The 18,508-nt window shown below is 36.0% G+C and overlaps 1 protein-coding gene and 1 pseudogene across 1 annotated transcript; both read left to right on the forward strand.

Moving 5' to 3' along the window:
- Window positions 1-3,386: 3,386 nt before the first annotated feature.
- LOC122136771 lies at window positions 3,387-9,500 on the forward strand (annotated as a pseudogene).
- A 4,073-nt stretch (window positions 9,501-13,573) lies between these two features.
- On the forward strand, window positions 13,574-15,149 carry LOC109054531 (NAD(P)(+)--arginine ADP-ribosyltransferase 2-like). Its single transcript, XM_019071785.2, has 3 exons — window positions 13,574-13,898; window positions 14,104-14,208; window positions 14,284-15,149. The coding sequence occupies exons 2-3, from the start codon at window positions 14,158-14,160 to the stop codon at window positions 15,043-15,045; spliced, it is 813 nt and encodes a 270-aa protein (XP_018927330.2). The 5' UTR covers window positions 13,574-13,898; window positions 14,104-14,157; the 3' UTR covers window positions 15,046-15,149.
- The last annotated feature ends 3,359 nt before the right edge of the window (window positions 15,150-18,508 follow it).

An 18,508-nucleotide genomic window follows, 5' to 3' on the forward strand; every position in this document is an offset into this window, starting at 1 on the left:
TATCATAGCAATCTATCAATAAATGCACACACACCTTGTACTCTCTGATGTTCGCTCTGCTCGGTGCCCTGCGGATTGAAAAACGCGCTGAATCTATGCAGACTCAGATCAGGGGAGGAGCCGAAACTTGACGCAGCTTGCGGCCGTTTCAAATTTTTTTTCAAATCAAGTTTTTAAAGGGGACTGAAGCAATCACAAATTAATTAATCAAATAATTTTTTAGGGGGGCTGGGCAGAAGTTAAGGTGGGCTGAAGCCCCCCTAAAAAGGGCCTAGTGACGCCCCTGCAAAGAGGTGACATAACTTGCAAAGCACTCTATACATGTATATAACAATTAATAATACAAAACGAAAATTTGGTGGAGGTGACGTATTTACGCTCTTGAGTGGAGCTCCATTCGCCCCCATGGAGGTGACGTAATTCTCCGGAAAGTGTTGCCCGGACCAACATGTTTTTTTTTTTTTTTTTTTTTTTTTTATTTAAGGTAACATTGGGTACAAAACATGTAAAAACCATCAAGATACAATCAAAACATTTATAACAGACAAACCATACCCGAGACAAAGAACAGAAAAAAAAAAAAAAAAAAAAACAAAAAACAAAAACAAACCAAAACTGTGCAAAAAAAAAAAAAAAAAAAAAAAAACATTCTAAATAGAGGTGGAAAAATAGGGATGGCATCAGTGATAGATTTTAAAATCTTTAAAAGGGTATTGGGAAATCATGAGCTTCCATAAAACTGTTCATAAGAGAGCATAGTGCCAGAATCATCAAATAAGCAGAGTACATGGGTTAAGTCCTCTATCGAACCACTTAGGGAAGAATACTGATTTTATTCCTAATAAGAATGTCGCTGTTGTTCCAAAGGAGCGATTTGTGCGGTGAGAAGTTTGTGACTGAAGGATAATTTCCAGGCCAAGAGGGACTGTTGATGGAAGTTGGACAGTTTGATAGGTAGTTTATTTGGTAGAAAATTACACTTTAGAAGAAACGAGAGCCCACCCAGCTTATTAAAAATAAAGTTCGGAATAAAGAAAAAAATAGAATCAGGATTTCGAATGCACCTTTTTAACCAATTAATTTTTGAATGTGTTGACCACATCTATAAAATCCAAAATCTCTAGACCTCCCTTTTCTTTAGGGTTAGAGAGAACATTTCTTTTTTAGCCTATGAGACTTTTTATCTTCCAAATGAAATCTAAAAGAGTCTTGTTGATTTGATTAGCAGTTGAGTCCTTTACAAATAGAGACAAAGAAGGATAAACAAAGCGAGAAAGGCCTTCAGCCTTGGAGAGTAATACTCTACCTAAGACGGACAAGTCTCTTTGTAGCCAGCAGTTGAATATTAATTTGGTTTTCTTGTATCCTATTCGAAAAATATTTTAGTTCTGTCTAACTATAATATTTTTACATACATGTATACCTAAATATTTTACATTCTGTTTAACTGGAATGTTATCAATAGCAGAGTCACTACAACAATGAAGTGGCAACAGCTCACACTTGGATCGATTAACCCTCATGTGGTGTTCAAAACCCTATAACACTTGTGGTGTTCCCGGTCAAAAATGACCGGCCCATAAAAAAAAAAGCTTATAAATCACTCATTATACCATATTTTTCACCCAATCTTGGATTCAATCTTTTTGTCAACACGTTTCTCTTTCAATTAGGACTGGTTTTATATTTTGATTTGCATCTGAATAATCATAGGCTCTCATTTATTTGAGAGTAGGCATTTTTCATTTTTTGAGTAATTTTTTTAAAATTTTGGAATAATTTTGGAAATATTAAATAAAATCTGAAGAAAAGGTGGTATTGTTGATCATACTAGTCTACTCTAATGTTTCAACAGGAATTTTGTTTTGAAACTTTTGTTTTGTAAAAAATATGGCACATAGTCACACTTGTGGTGTGTGTGTGTGTGTGGTAATGTCAGATGGATAAATGTATATAAGATGCAGGTTAGGGTAGGATCAAATTTCTCTCTGTGGAAAAGAATGTGTGTAATACTCAAAAAAGTTTGTGTGTTTTAACATGTGTGTGTCTGGGTAGCGTGTGTATAAATGTATCGATACATGCACAGGTCCAAGGGCTCGATGTTTGCAAGCACATTGCTCATATGTGTACATGAAATAATTAACATGCTCCTGAAATCTAAATTGTTCTGTTATTTTTCAGTCTCTCCCATTCACTTTGAATGGTCGGCCATTGTGCCCATTTTTGACCATGCCTACTCTCAGATAAATGAGGCCCACGATTAATCAGATGCAAACAGAAATATAAAACAAGTCCTAATTGAAAGAGAACAAGTTGACAAAAAGATTGAAATCCAAGATTGGGTGAAAATATGGTATAATGACGTGATTTATAAGCTATTTTTTATAGGCCGGTCATTTTTTGACCGGGAACACCACAAGTGTGACTATGTGCCATATTTTTTACAAAACAAAAGTTTCAAAACAAAATTCCTGTTGAAACATTAGAGTAGACTAGTGGTGATCAACCGTAGCCATTTTTTTTAATATTTTTTTTTTCATATTTCCAAATTTACTCATAAATTATTTTTGTTTTTTACTCAAAAAATGAGATGCCTACTCTCAGATAAATGAGGGCCCACGATTATCAGATGCAAACAGAAATATAAAACCAGTCCTAATTGAAAGCAGACCAAGTTGACAAAAAGATTGATCCAAAGAGTGGGTGAAAATATGGTATAATGAGTGATTTATAAGCTATTTTTTATAGGCCGGTCATTTTTGACCGGGAACACCACAAGTGTGACTATGTGCCATATTTTTTACAAAACAAAAGTTTCAAAACAAAAATTCCTGTTGAAACATTAGAGTAGACTAGTGTGATCAACAGTAGCCATTTTTTTTCATATTTTTTTTTCATATTTCCAAATTTACTCACAAATTATTTGTTTTTTTTACTCAAAAAATTAGATGCCCTACTCTCAGATAAATGAGGCCCACGATTAATCAGATGCAAACAGGAATATAAAACCAGTCCCTAATTGAAAGAGAACAAGTTGACAAAAAGATTGAATCCAAGATTGGGTGAAAATATGGTATAATGAGTGACTTATAAGCTATTTTTTATAGGCCGGTCATTTTTGACAGGGAACACCACAAGTGTAACAAGGTAACAAAAACCCCAACAAAAAAAAGTAAGAAAATTTCCAAAAAAAAATTTGGATGTAGTTATACCTTTGGGAACAAAGTCACTAAGTTTCAGTCCAAAGCGATAACATTAACCAAAGATTTTTCGGGAAAAAGAAAATCTTCTCCGGGTCAAATTGACCCGAACACCACATGAGGGTTAAGCCTTAAACCAGACGCATAAGAGAATTTCTCCACCAGTTCAAAGATGCCCGGACCAACATGGCGTTGTCGTCGCTAGTGGAGGTGACGTATTTCCGCTCTTGAGTGGAGCTCCACTCGCCCCTTTGTCTGCAGCTAGACCCTCTTGGGGGAAGTGCGTGCTTCTAATTGACTTCACTTGTTGACTACTTGGCAGTTAACACGTTCATTATTCTTGGGAAATTCTTTTTACACAAGAAAAGATTCCTGAAAACACTTCCAAACTTTTATGTTTTTCATAAAGAACTGTCATTTTTTTTATCACTTAAGTTAATGAAGAAAAAGAATTCTTTAATCGTATCTCCTTTGATTAATGATGATAAAAAACTTTCTGAAAACCCCTAGGGTTTTTTTTTTCTCACCTCTTTATTTACCTTATTTATTTTTATTTGCTATCCTATGTAAGGTGCTTGTCTGTTGTCTCACAAACATAAAACAAAAGCAGTCATTTTAACAGTTTATCCTTGCCGCTGTCGTGTATTAGAAGTAACAAAATGATCTTATTTTATAATTTGGTTTCAGGTTTTCCTTTCTTCACAAATGCCACCATCAGCTGCTCCACCACAAAAGATCTGCATCTAATGTACAGCAATCAAGAATCAGAAAATAGAAAAAAGTACACAGTTTTGAGTGTGTAGTAGAAGAGTAGAAGAGTAGGCAAGCTTTGGGACATACTATCACGTCAATTACATCTTTAAAGGATTGCTTTGTCATACCTTTTATACGCACCCTGTCACTGTAAACTGGCCTGTCAATCATATCAGTTAACATTCTCCACATTGAATTTTAATTTAACTTGCTACCGTACTGGAGATAAAAGAAGTCGCTCGTTGATCTGCCAGTCGTGGGTCTTTCATGCGGAGAACTCTGCTCATATTTTCTGCATAATGATGCATTTAAAAGTTAACGACCAAATGGATGTTTATAAATGTTCACATTGCTGTTGCAGATGAAATATAACACGGATAACAATAAATAATTTTTTTTTTTTACCAGATTAAATGTTGATTATTAGTAACTCAAACCTCTGTACCTAACCGTCCATCGCGCGCATCCGCCACGTTTGTAGTTTTTCTAACACATTTTATTCGTGTTTGTAGTTCTGGACCAAATCCTTCGCCAAAGCGCCATGGATTGTCGGCAATTTTAGCCATTAAAATGTGCACAGATCCACACTTCAAAAATCGACCTGAAATAGTAGACCATCCGGGGACTTTTGGCATACTCTTTTCAACATACTATGCTTTGGGACACACTTATTCTAATCTCACATACAGTACTATTTAGGATGGATAGTATGAACATTGAGACGCAGGGTGTGAAATGATGCAGCAACAATTGTCATTAAAATGTTGGCAGTATTTCACGAGATACAGTCTCTTTATTTGAGAAACACAACAGTTAATAACTTTAATGTAACACTGTATTTTCATCAAATTCAGTTCACACATCACTACTCTCCTGCTGGTTATTCTACAACAGTTATTTTGAAAGTAATTGCTTTGGCACATTTTTAATGATTTTTTTATTATGACAAATAATCAATAACTTCACTGTAACACACTGTACTTTCACAAAATTCAGTTTACACATTACTGCTCTCTTTCTAGTTATACTACAAAACTTTGTATTTTTTTATAACTATCTATTATGAAAAATAGTCATTAACTTCATTGTTTTGACAAAATAGTTAATAACGGTACTGTCTTACTATATATAGAAGAAATCATAAAAATTATGCAAAAGCAATCATTTTCAAAATAAGTGTTGTAGTAAAACCAGCAGGAGGGCAGTGATGTGTGAACTGAATTTGGTAAAAGTACAGTGTGTTACAGTAAAGTTATTAACTGTTATGTGCAATAATAAGGTAATGACTATTTTTCATTTTAAATAATCATAAAAAAAACAGTATAACCAGCAGAAGAACAGTGATGTGTGAAATTAATTTGGAGAAAGTACAGTGTGTTACAGTGAAGTTATTGACAATTTGTCATTAAAAAAAATCATTAAAAAATGTGTAAAAGCAATTATTAAAAAAATAACTGCAGAACAGCAGTGATGTGTAAACTGATTTTTTTGGACACTACAGTGTGTTACTGTGAAGTTATTCAGTATTTTATTAGTAACATTTTTCGCATTTCACGCTTTGCAGACGGTCCCTTCGTACTTGTCTCTTAGACACATAAGCAGAAATCCCAGGAGGGACGAGGGAACAGGACCCCCCATCTGAGGTTTGTCCCCCTAAAATATGATTAAAAACCATGCTGTGTATTGTAAATAACAAAGTTTTTAAAGGGGACTGAAGCAATCACAAATTAATTAATCAAATAATTTTTTAGGGGGGCTGGGCAGAAGTTAAGGTGGGCTGAAGCCCCCCTAAAAAGGGCCTAGTGACGCCCCTGCCCTTTACTAAAGTAAACATGGCCTATTAACTTGTTGTGCTCTGTGCTAGCTTTTAGCAACTTAGTACTCATAGTTGCAATCTTTGAAAAACCGCACAAAACCTTTGTTATCGAATTCAGTTTGGGTGTAGGTCTTCCTTTCTTAGTTATTTTTGTTTTGTCTGCAAAAGAGCACCTTGAAAAAGGCAATTTTAGTTGATCAGTAACAAGATCTGGTGTAGGTGCCGGCAACTGCGGCTGTCATTTTCTTTTTGTTTATTTTCACTTTCATACCTTGGAAATTCCCAACTAAAATCTGGGGGTAGCACTGGGAACGTAGCTGGACCCAAAGGGTGTGCTGTCATTGAACGTCAAAATTTGATGGCTGATGATTCTGTCACTAATGCTCATAAAAAATCAGATGCAGTGTCTTTGAAAAAAAAGGGAGCAATATCTATAGTGCTGGCCACAGACTTTTATTCCAGTTCAACTTCAACTAAATTAATCATAGGCAATTTTGTGGACATTGCACAAATGAAAATGATACCTACATGTAAATAATAATAATGATAATAATAAAATCACACAATTTTATTTTTTATAGGGCCAGCAGAGAAGGCCCTGCTGACCCTGACGGCACACCACTGGTCAAATGTACTCCACGTTTCATGTATGTAACTTTTAAAGAGTCAGAAGTGCTCAAAATACTATGGAGTAAACCACACACCGACCTTCACAAGTATTGCATTATGATGATCTCAACAGTTTAGTTGAGCTGAATGCAACAAGATCACACTTCAAACACACTCACATTATTAGCTATACAAAAAGCAACCTCATCTCTAAAATGTCATTGTCACCTGGCTGTGAATGACTGACTTCTGATTTTCTCTCGCCATTGCTCCTGAAAGCAACACAAAATTTGCTGAAAAGACTACATTCTCAGGTAATTCGGAGGTAAAGTTATTGGGCAAATATATGCATATATTCCTGTTGGAGTGACAGGTTTTGTATTTTGTGAACTCTGTTGTCTTTCAGCACCTGGTCTTCACTAGATCTACAAGATCATCTGAGGGATCTGATTGAATCAAGATGCTGCTGATCATTGAAGCTCTTCTTCTCATTTCAGCTGCTCTAGGACTAGCACAAAATTGTGTTCTAGTATGAATATTACAGACATGAATACTGATGATTGATCATTATGATCCCTGTTGCTGCAGGATCACAGAGCTGCTGTTGAAGGACAGATATTTCCACTGGATATGGCACTGAATTCAGCTGATGATCAATATGACGGATGCACCAGGGAAATGACACAACAGGTGAAAAAAAAGATATCTGAAGAAGGAACTCCGTAACTAGAAATAATTTTAAAATTGCTTGGCAAGAGGGTGAAAAAACCATTAAGGAGCCAGAAAATAACTTGAAAGAAACCAAAAAAAAAAAACATTTGATTGCCATTTGTTTGTATACTGATGATAAAGTATTTTGTGATTTCAACATTTAAACTCGTTACGGTAAACAAAACTACATGCTATGATACTTATCGTGGTACAAAATTTAGATATAATTTTCTTAACACATAAGTTCGTTTTGGCTCATTTGCGTCTTCCACTTTTAATCGGAACAAAACATAACAAAGTTTTTGGAACTGTATCTTGTTTTGAAATCAACACTTGTGAAGGTGCTGAGGTGTCAAAATATTCAAAGCTTTCTCATGTAAGGGAAACAGGTCAATTTAGCTCAAAGGGAATCATTTAAGATTTTAAAGGGAATTTGAACAGAATCACTGTTTCACGGCTGATCACTGAGACGGCCAGCGATTCACTGAACGAGCCGTTTAACATCAAATCTGCGCTGGATATTAATATCCAAAGTATAGTGAAAACACTATTAATTAGCACAGTAACAAGATCAGCAGTTTAAGACATTAACTTGTGAGCACAAAACACAAGATACTTCTCTTTTCAATATAAATAAGGCTTTATTAGATAAATCTAAGACATATAAACTAATCTAACACATAAGCACACGCACTCACACATTCACACAAGTTGCAGGAGGATAGAACGTTAGGAAAGAATGAGTTTAAGAGAATGAAAATGTGAAATCCCAAGTTTACAGCAATACATGAAATTGCATAGACATGAACAACCATTAATCACTTAATTAACCCTCGCACTGAGTTCCTCAATGAGGTTAAAATTATATAAGATAACACCAGTACAGATGTGAGTCTGGAGGTTACTTGCGTTGCCTGTTTAACGGGGTTCCCTTAGTTGTCGCTGAAAAGGGGGTTTCCCGAAGTTGCTGATTGGCTGGAAGTTCAGTAGTCGTTGAAGTGACGTCTTGGGAAGCCCGTGGTTGGGCGTAGGCTGAAGGTGCGGAGTTGTGGGCTGGCTGAAGTTTCAGACGGGCACTCGAGGTCAGACCTCTCGGAGACACGGCGTTACAAAACTTAACTCAGAACACGAAACTCTCAAACAGAAAAGAAAAGAAACTAAAGTAAAAGAATAGAAGTAAAGTTTGGCGAGACTAGGTGGTGTTTCTTCTCATCGTGGCTAAGTAGCAGCAGGCGTGCAGGCCGAAGCACGCTGGAACGGCGCTCGAAGAACGCTAAAAGTGATGACAAAGCATGACTAAAAGCCGGCATGACTGATAGCAAAAGCTAAACGAGAGCTAAAAGCTAAAAGCAAAATTTGATGGTGTCCTGAGTATTTAAACTGGCATTTTGGCCACACCTCAAATGTTGTCTTGACCAATTAGATATTGTCTTTTCTCGTGGTGTTGCATTGTTTGTCCCACCCATTCATAAATCATATGTTATCTTATCAAGCACGAGGTCCGAATTTTCCCCCGCTCTTGCAGGGTATAATTTGTACATGATTCCTATAACAAGAATATGATACATTTGATAAATAACTGATGGTCAGAAACGTTTCAAGCAAGAAGATTCGAACACACACATACTAAACATGAATATGATCCCTTAAGCTATTCAAGAGTTATTTAAAAAGACATACACAATAAGTGATAAGAAACATAATCAAATGTGTGGGTTCATGTATGATATGGAGTTGAGCAATGGACTGATATCCATTTAGAAGTCTTTTTTTTTTAGTTCATTTTGGTGCATATATGCATTGGAAGGCATTCTCTGTGCCATTCTGGGGAGAAAGGATATCTCCTGTGAAGACCAGAGGGGTATAACAGGTCTCCTTAGGAATTTCAGTCTGGTTTTCTGCTAGGTTGGGGGAAGTCAATCCAACGATCTTGTTTACTCTCATGGCTTTACATGTGAGGGTCAGACTGTCCATCTCTTCGATTACTTGCCCCAAATTAGACAATCTCTTCTTCGAATTGAAATTGTCAATAACTGTTCTAATGGTGTTAATGTTGAAAGCTGTTCTGTGAAAGAGTTGGTTGGTTAACAGACTGTGGTACTAGGAGTTGATTTAAAACATCCTGCCTTTCTGTGGAATTCGGCTCATGTTTCAACCAGGCTCCCGATCGAATCTTTAATTTGTCTGGTTCACGCTACACTCATGAGAGAGAGGTGCTGATTCCTCCATACGAGATGTTTAACGTCACTTCTATTAGGAAAAAAGGAGATGAGAAAGATCTCTGGTGTGACACTGTGTACACTTTGAAAAACACTGGAAAAACAAGTGACCTCGACTGTGCTCTATTCAGGAGACCAGAACAGACCATAGATAAATACCATGCTTTGCGCTGGCCTAACAAAGTGCTTTGAATTACATCAGTTCCACAAAAATCAATATAAACGTTTTATTTCTTCTCAATGTAGTTCAGTGTTTCTTTTTCAGAATATATTTATAATATATTTTCAGCATGATGAAATAAAGTTATTTTTAAGTGATTTAAGTGACCTCAGAGTGGTTTTTAAATATTTCTTCATTTTAAACAGTCGTTTTGAATCACATTTACTGAACAATTTCATAAAGTCAATACTCTTAAGGCAGTGCAACATAACACATATTGCCAATATCAAATATTTAAAATATTTTACAATATTTAAGATTCAAAATATTGTTATTCTATTTACTTACATGTAAAACAATATGACAATTTATATGTAGTTTTTTTTTTTTTTTTCAACAAATGACAAAGAGAAAATATCTTATTGCTCTTGGCTGAATAACTTAATCAATTCTCAGTTGCACCTCCCTGGATACTAGTAAAAATGGATACTAGTTTTAAAGGATAATACAGGTGCTGGTCATATAATTAGAATATCATCAAAAAGTTGATTTATTTCACTTATTCCATTCAAAAAGTGAAACTTGTATATATATATATGTATATATTCATTCATTACACACAGACTGATATATTTCAAATGTTTATTTCTTTTAATTTTGATGATTATAACTGACAACTAAGGAAAATCCCAAATTCAGTACCTCAGAAAATTACCTGGTGCCAAACTCTAATCAGCTAATTAACTCAAAACACCTGCAAAGGCCTTTAAATGGTCTCTCAGTCTAGTTCTGTAGGCTACACAATCATGGGGAAGACTGCTGACTTGACAGTTATCCAAATAACGACCATTGACACCTTGCACAAGGAGGGCAAGACACAAAAGGTCATTGCAAAAGAGGCTGGCTGTTCACAGAGCTCTGTGTCCATGCACATTAATAGAGAGGCGAAGGGAAGGAAAAAATGATGTAGAAAAAAGTGTACAAGCAATACTGAAAACAGCACCCCAAGAAACAATACTCAAACAAAAATCCCATTCAAAAATGTGGGGGAGATTCACAAAGAGTGGACTGCAGCTGGAGTCAGTGCTTCAAGAACCACTACGCACAGACGTATGCAAGACATGGGTTTCAGCTGTCGCATTCCTTGTGTCAAGCCACTCTTGAACAACAGACAGCGTCAGAAGCGTCTCGCCTGTGCTAAAGACAAAAAGGACTGGACTGCTGCTGAGTGGTCCAAAGTTATGTTCTCTGATGAAAGTAAATTTTGCATTTCCTTTGGAAATCAGGGTACTAGAGTCTGGAGGAAGAGAGGAGAGGCACAAAATCCACATTGCTTGAGGTCCAGTGTAAAGTTTCCACAGTCAGTGATGGTTTGGGGTGCCATGTCATCTGCTAGTGTTGGTCCACTGTGTTTTCTGATGTCCAAGGTAAACGCAGCCATATACCAGGAAGTTTTAGAGCACTTCATACTTTCTGCTGCTGACCAACTTTATGGAGATGCAGATTTCATTTTCCAACAGGACTTGGCACCTGCACATAGTGCCAAAGCTACCAGTACCTGGTTTAAGGACCATGGTATCCCTGTTCTTAATTGGCCAGCAAACTCGCCTGACCTTAACCCCATAGAAAATCTATGGGTAATGTGAAGAGGAAGATGCGATATTCCAGAACCAACAATGCAGAAGAGCTGAAGGCAACTATCAGAGCAACCTGGGCTCTCATAACACCTGAGCAGTGCCACAGACTGATGCCACGCCGCATTGCTGCAGTAAATTCAGGCAAAAGGAGCCCCAACTAAGTATTGAGTGCTGTACAGATGCTCATACTTTTTCATGTTCATACTTTTCAGTTGGCCAAGATTTCTAAAAATCCTTTCTTTGTATTGGTCCCTTAAGTAATATTCTAATTTTCTGAGATACTGAATTTGGGATTTTCCTTAGTTGGCAGTTATAATCATTAAAAAAAAAAGAAATAAACATTTGAAATATATCAGTCTGTGTGTAATGAATGAATATAATATACAAATTTCCCTTTTTGAATGGAATTAGTGAAATAAATCAACTTGTTGATGATATTCTAATTATATGACCAGCTACATGGAGTTAGTCAACACATCACTACCAGTTGAATTACCTCCTTGACAAGATATTTTTTATTTTATTTTTATCCTTAATTTAGATGAGTCAATATATATCAAACAACCTTTCAAATATACACCCGGCGCAATGCGGCGCAAGTGTTTTTGCTAGTTTCATCCCGACGCAGTTCTCATTTTACCTAATTTTAGAGTTGTTTAAATAGCAAATGCATTTGTGTCCATTTGTGCGCTTAGGGGCATGCTGGTCTGAAAACAAGGTGTGTTCAGGCGCACTGTTGTCACGTTGCTATTTTTAGAAACGGAAAATAGACTGCGCCATAGACCAACTCAAACCTGGTCTAAAGTCTGGCGCAATGATTTTTCCTTGTTATTTAAAGAGCGCGTTAGTATAGACGGGTCCACAACGCATAAAATTAAAGGATTACAATGTAAAATTATATTATTGTGTAGGCTACATATATATAAAAATGCCTACATGTCATAATGGATAGTAATTGCATGTATTAGAATTAGGCAACCTATTTGCTCACGCATGAGCAGCTCCATTTCCTCTCTGGAGACACGTTCTGTCTTCCACTATGTAAATAGCAAATCCATCATGGCACAAGTGCATCTGGCTTTTAAAGGTAATTGGAGATGACACTCTGATTGGTTTATTGCACGTTACACCCAAAAAACACCCATTACTCATTAATAAAATAGGGGCAGCCTGTTTACACCATGTGGCTGGGCACGCCGACCGTTTTCCCATTGTTAAACTAGCAAAAGTGGATTCGGACATCCCCTGAGGGCACCTGCACCATGCACTTGAGACCATGTGCTTCGATCATTAAAATAGGGCCCATAGACTAAAGCCCGATTCAGACGGTAATTGTTTCTCATATGGACGTCTGTAAAAATAACTTAACTTTACATATCACCTCAGTGATAAAACTCATGGATTCAGATGGTGACTTGTTCACAGTGGAGGAGCGAGTTCTGTGATCCTATGAACCCGGGAACGCGCTGCTCACGTGGCCAGTCACATGATTGTCTGCTGTAAATAAAATTTAATTTAATTTTCCACCTCCCGTGAGGACTGGAGTTTGGCACTGAAAAATACAAATTTGGGGTCCGTCTCTCAAATTTTTTATTTTCACCAATTCTTTAAATTTCACTATGGTTTTAAATTGTAAGTTTGTGTGGATTTGAGATCATGCTGGGAATTACACCTATACCTAGAAGAATATATCTATTCTTTCATTTCTATCTGTATGTGCTTTTTTATTCATAATTCAAAAGATTCTTTTAGGTATACAGGCCTTAATATTAAATCTAAAACATGCTTTACTGGATAAATCCTAGTATTTTAAAGAGCTTGTCCTTAATTTTGTTGTTAATGTAAAATTTGTTTAGCCTTTTTCAGGAAATGACCTCTTTCAAAGACTTTGGTGTTTTGACATAATTGCCATCTACTGGTCAAAATGTGTAAATCATTTACTGAAACACATTAAAGTTTTCTAGTATGGTAGTCATCATTTATAACTTACACAAAATATCTTTCTGCTACTTCAGATGATACATAATTCCTCACTTTTACTCTGATCAAGCATCAGACCCGTTCTCACAAAAACCCCTTTGTAAGTGTCATTGTCACATTTCACTGAGAATACTGAGAGGTTTGGTTATCGCGCTACCAAAACCACTTGGAGGTGTTGTGTCTTTTCTTCTTAGCATGTAATAATGAAGACTTAGGACTTAAATAAACAAAACTATCTGTTTACTTAAGTCAGGGCTGTCCAAACCTGTTCCTGCAGGGCCACTGTTCTGCAGAGTTCAGCTAATCAAGGTCTTTTAAGCATATTAGAAAACAGGTGTGCTCGGGCAAGTTATAGCTAAACACTGCAGGACTGTGGCTCTCCAGGACCAAGTTTGGACACCCCTGAGTCCCTGACTTTTTGAGCAGTGTTTTACAGGGATGAATGAATTGACTGGTGTATTTGTGTATATATTTCCATGATCAGAATCTGCCCATCACAAAAACAAACATGTTTTCTGGTAGTGACATGACAGGAACTGTCCTGTGTGAAACCACATATAAACCAGATGTTCACAGGTGTTGCATTATGAAGAGCTAAACAGTTTGCAGTTGGCAAGCTAATGCACCATGACCACACTTCAGCTATTGTTTCCCACAATACACACAGACAGACATTTGTAATGATATAAATAACCTTCCTCGATACTTGGCTTGTTGTCTGACTGTGAGCGACTGACTTTTCTGATCTTCTCCTCTCATCATTGCTCCTGAACTTCTGGAAAGTAAAGATAAAGAGACACACACTATTCTCAGGTAATTTTTGGGTCAATATAGATCAAGGTCAATATATCAGTGAACATCACAGGTTTAATTGCAAATTTGACATGATTTTTCAACGTGAAAGACAATACCCCTAAATTTAAAACTGCATATGTAAGAATTTAGTGAACACTTTTATTGTGCAGCATATTACTGTGATGGAGTTAGTATTTGTGAAATTCTGTTTCTTGTCTTTCAGCATCTGCTCTTCACTAGATCTACAAGATCATCTGAGGGATCTGATTGAATCAAGATGCTGCTGATCATTGAAGCTCTTCTTCTCATCTCAGCTGCTCTAGGACAGGTAAGCTTGTGTTCTAGTATGAATATTACAGACATGAATACTGATGATTGATCATTATGATATCTGTTGCTGCAGGATCACAGAGCTGCTGTTGAAGGACAGATATTTCCACTGGATATGGCAAATAATTCAGTTGATGATCAATATAAGGGCTGTACAGAGAAAATGGCAGCCCTGGTGAAGACAAAATATCTGAAGCAAGAAATGTCTAACAACAAATCTGATTTTGCAGATGCTTGGAAACTTGCTGAAAAGAAGTACAAGCCACCAGGAGATAACTTGACAAAGAATCATTCAATTGCTATTTATGTGTACACTAACTCAGGTTTTGAGGTATATAAGGAGTTTAATGAAGCTGATCGTAAAGACAAGAAAAGATACAAAAACAAAACATACAAATGGTATTCACTTCACTTTCTGTTAACAGATGCGATACAGATTCTGAAGAAAACACAAAAGAAATGCTATACAACTTATCGTGGTACAAATCTTAAATTTATTCAGAATTTTCGGAACAGAAAAGTTCGTTTTGGCTCATTTACTTCTTCCTCTATTAATCGTAACATAACAAAGTTTTTTGGCAATGTATCTTGTTTTGAAATCCACACTTGTGAAGGTGCTGAGGTGTCAAAATATTCCAAGCTTCCTCATGAGAAAGAGGTGCTGATTCCTCCGTATGAGATGTTTAAAGTAACCGCTGTCAAGACAAAAGGTCAGAGAGGTGCTTGGTGTGACACTGTGTTCACTTTGAAAAGTTCTGGTGAGAGAAGTGACCTCAACTGTGCTCTATTCAAGAAACCATTCAAGACCATAACAAAATACTATGCTGAGCATTGAATAGTGCTTTAAACGTCCACATGAATCAATGTAAAAATGTTTTTCTTTCGGTTTAGTTCAATAATAATTGTCATAAAACACAATTTGTTCATAATAAAGTTCATTTTAAGCGACCCAATTTAATGGCCTCAAAGTGATTTTATGTGTCTTCATTTATACTTCAATCCTTTTGCATCATATTACTGAACAATTGAAAAGAACCCATTCATTGCTATTAAAGTGAATTTACTGAACCTATTTACACACAGGAGTCTGATAAAAACTTAAGCACTTAGAGGCTTTTTTAATTCAATGAATTTTTTGAAATATATGGAGGAAGTCAAGTCTCCTATTACTCATCTCAGACAGACAGGAACTCAGAGTTTGTCCTGCTTGAAACCACAAAGACCTTCACAAGTCTTGCATCAGATGAGCTTGATTCAACAGGATTAATTCAGCTATATACTGTTCTCACTGTGTCTGAAATATGTTTCAAAATATTAACATTTTCTTTGTGGTACCATGAATCTGAACAAAGAGGTTCATTTTGGCTTATTTGCATCATCATCTTTTGATCGTAACAGAGTAAAACATTTTGAATCTAAGTATTGTTTTGAAATCAAAGGAGCTGATGTGGTAAAATATTCTACATGAGAAAGAGACAATAATTCCTCCATATGAGAAATTTAAAGTCACTGCCATCAAGAAAAGAGATCAGAAAGATCTCTGGTGTGAAAAGCTCTGGTAACCTGAGCTGTGCTCTATTCAAGGAACCAACCAAGATAATAACAAAAGACTGGCAATGAAAGTACTGAACAAAGTGTGTTGAATCTAAGATATAAGTACACAAATCCCAACATTTGTCCCTCTTGGTTTAGTTCAATAATTCTTTGTCAGAAAACACTATTTGTTTGCATAATTTTAACATTATTAATTAAAGTTATTTTTAAGTGGCCCAATTCAGTGGCCTCAGACTGATTTTATTTATGCCTCTAATTTATTTATTACATTACATCTTTTTGGTATCACATCACTGAAAATTATATTGCTTTTTATTTTACTAACTGCCAGCAATAGCATATTAACTGCTGAGTACAATGCTGCTTTTTAGTCAACACACAAAAAAGTGTTTGTTTCTTGTTCAATTTCCTTTTTTTAATATTAACTTTACTTAATAGTTTTCATCTTAGTCATGTTGGAGACTGAGAAGAGCTTCTGTCATGTTGGAGTTTTTCTGGTTTTCATTTAGCAGAAGAGTAAAGCTTGTGGTTTTGTTGTGGGCGGCCTCATTAACACCATGCCACTTTAAATGAACAATAGCTGCTAAAACCTGCACAATGATGAGTCCCTTCTTAGGTGTTCATCTCATTACATTCATTCAAAAATAAATGTTGCTATCTAGCAGAAAAATGGAAAATAATATTCTCAATAGTAAATAGTTGAGAAATTATTAAATAAATGTACTTCTAGTCCTACATAAAGCTCATATTACTCATCTTGAGGAACAGAGAGTTTGTCCCACATGAAACCACAGGCCTTCACAAGCCTGATGCATTGTCAGACGGGCTTAATGCAACAAAACTAATGCATCTATACTGATCTCACTGTCAAATTTGTTTTTATGAATGTGAATATTAGCTTTGTGATACCATGAATCTGAAAACTGCATAAAGCAGAGGGTTTCAGTGGATACTAGTAAGTGCACACAATGATTGGCAATTAAATCTCCTTCTTGCTAAGACTTATTATAATTTAAACGGAACAGGTAAATATCAGATGTTGATAAAAATCTGCTCAAGCTCTTCTTCTCATTTCAGCTGGTTCTAGGACAGGTAAGCTTGTGTTCTAATATGAATATTACAGACATAACTACTGATGATTGATCATTATGATCCCTGTTTGCTGCAGGATCACAGAGCTGCTGTTGAAGGACAGATATATACACGGATAAGACACTGAATTCTGCTGATGACAATTATAACAGCTTTACAAAGGAAATGGCAAATCTGGTGAAGAATAAATACCCAGAGAAGGAAATGCAATCTAATTTCGCAATTGCTAAGAAACATGATAAAAAGAATTACAAGCAACAAAGAGATAACTTGAAAAAGTTATTTATGTGTACACTAACACTAGGTTTGAGATATATAAGGATTTCAATAATGCTGTTGAATGCATAATGAAAAAAATAACAAAACAAGAAATTCAAAATGGTATTCACTTTTGATATGGTATTTCATAACCAGATTCAGAAGAAAATACAAAGAGGATGCATGTTAACTTATCATGGTACCAATGTTATGTGCCAATATATTAGAATATACACTTTTTTTATTATTTACAGTATTGATCATCTGAGTGCATCTGATTTTTTTTAGTGCTTGCCATTTAGCTACTGCCAGCAATAGCATAATAACTATAACAAATATACAGTATATTTTTTCAATACAAGTTTAATTTTTATTCATTTATATATTTTTCATCTTAATCATGTTTGACTGATAAGAGTTATCTTAGTTGGAGTTTTTGTGGTTTTCAGAAGAGTGAAGCTTGTGGTTTTGTTGTGGGTAACTTTTTAAACTCAGATCTGTGAAAAGATGAGTCTCTTCTTGATTGTTTATCTCATTCCACTCAAAAATGTTGCTAGCTAGCAGATAAATAGAAAAGATTAACTTAACTAGTAAATAATTGAGAAATTGCAATTAATTAGATTTGTTTAATAAGAAATTGGTTATTTTTTTATTTTTTTGACCTCACCATGGAACAAACTTTAAAAGTTGATACAGGTGCTGGTCATATAATTAGAATACCATAAAAAAGTTGATTTATTTCACTAACTTCCCTTCAAAAAGTTGAGACTTGGTATATATATTTCATTTAATTACACACAGACTGATATATTTTCAATTATGTTGTATTTGCTTTTAATTTTGATGATTCTACTCCTGACAACTAAGGAAAACGTCCCGGTTACGTACATAACCCTCGTTCCCTGATGGAGGGCACGGAGACGTTATGTCGAAGACTGACATAGGGGGTCCTCACTGTGGAGAGGCCAATCATCTCTGATTTTAAGAGAAAACACCAATTAAAATTGGCTAGTGGATTTAACATACCTGAGCCACTCCCCGTGCCCACGGGTATAAATAGGCAGCAGGTGCATCCACTCACTAGGTTTTACGCTGAGGAGCCGAGAAAGTGTCCCGGCAACAGCGAATGGTTCAAGGTTGTGGCATGGGGACATAACGTCTCCGTTCCCTCCATCAGGGAACGAGGGTTATGTATGTAACTGAGATGTTCCCTATCTGTCGGTCACTACGAGTTATGTCGAACGACTTATGGGGTCCTATGGAAAATGCCACAACCTGAACACCGTCACAACCCTGTGGCACTGCAATTGTCGGCAAGCCGTGGCGTGCCACAAAAGCTACGCTTAAGGTCGTAACCTTCCCAAAGCCCCAGCGCAAATTCACTGACCTTGGTA

Source organism: Cyprinus carpio, chromosome B3 (genome assembly GCF_018340385.1).
Source record: "Cyprinus carpio isolate SPL01 chromosome B3, ASM1834038v1, whole genome shotgun sequence".
In the NCBI taxonomy this organism is placed as follows: domain Eukaryota; kingdom Metazoa; phylum Chordata; class Actinopteri; order Cypriniformes; family Cyprinidae; genus Cyprinus; species Cyprinus carpio.

Bases quoted from the DNA above. Each gene is read 5' to 3' on its own strand.
- LOC109054531 (XM_019071785.2), top strand. From the start codon at position 14,158: ATGCTGCTGATCATTGAAGCTCTTCTTCTCATCTCAGCTGCTCTAGGA. The intron at 14,209-14,283 runs GTAAGCTTGTGT...CTGTTGCTGCAG, and splicing joins TCTCAGCTGCTCTAGGACAG to GATCACAGAGCTGCTGTTGA.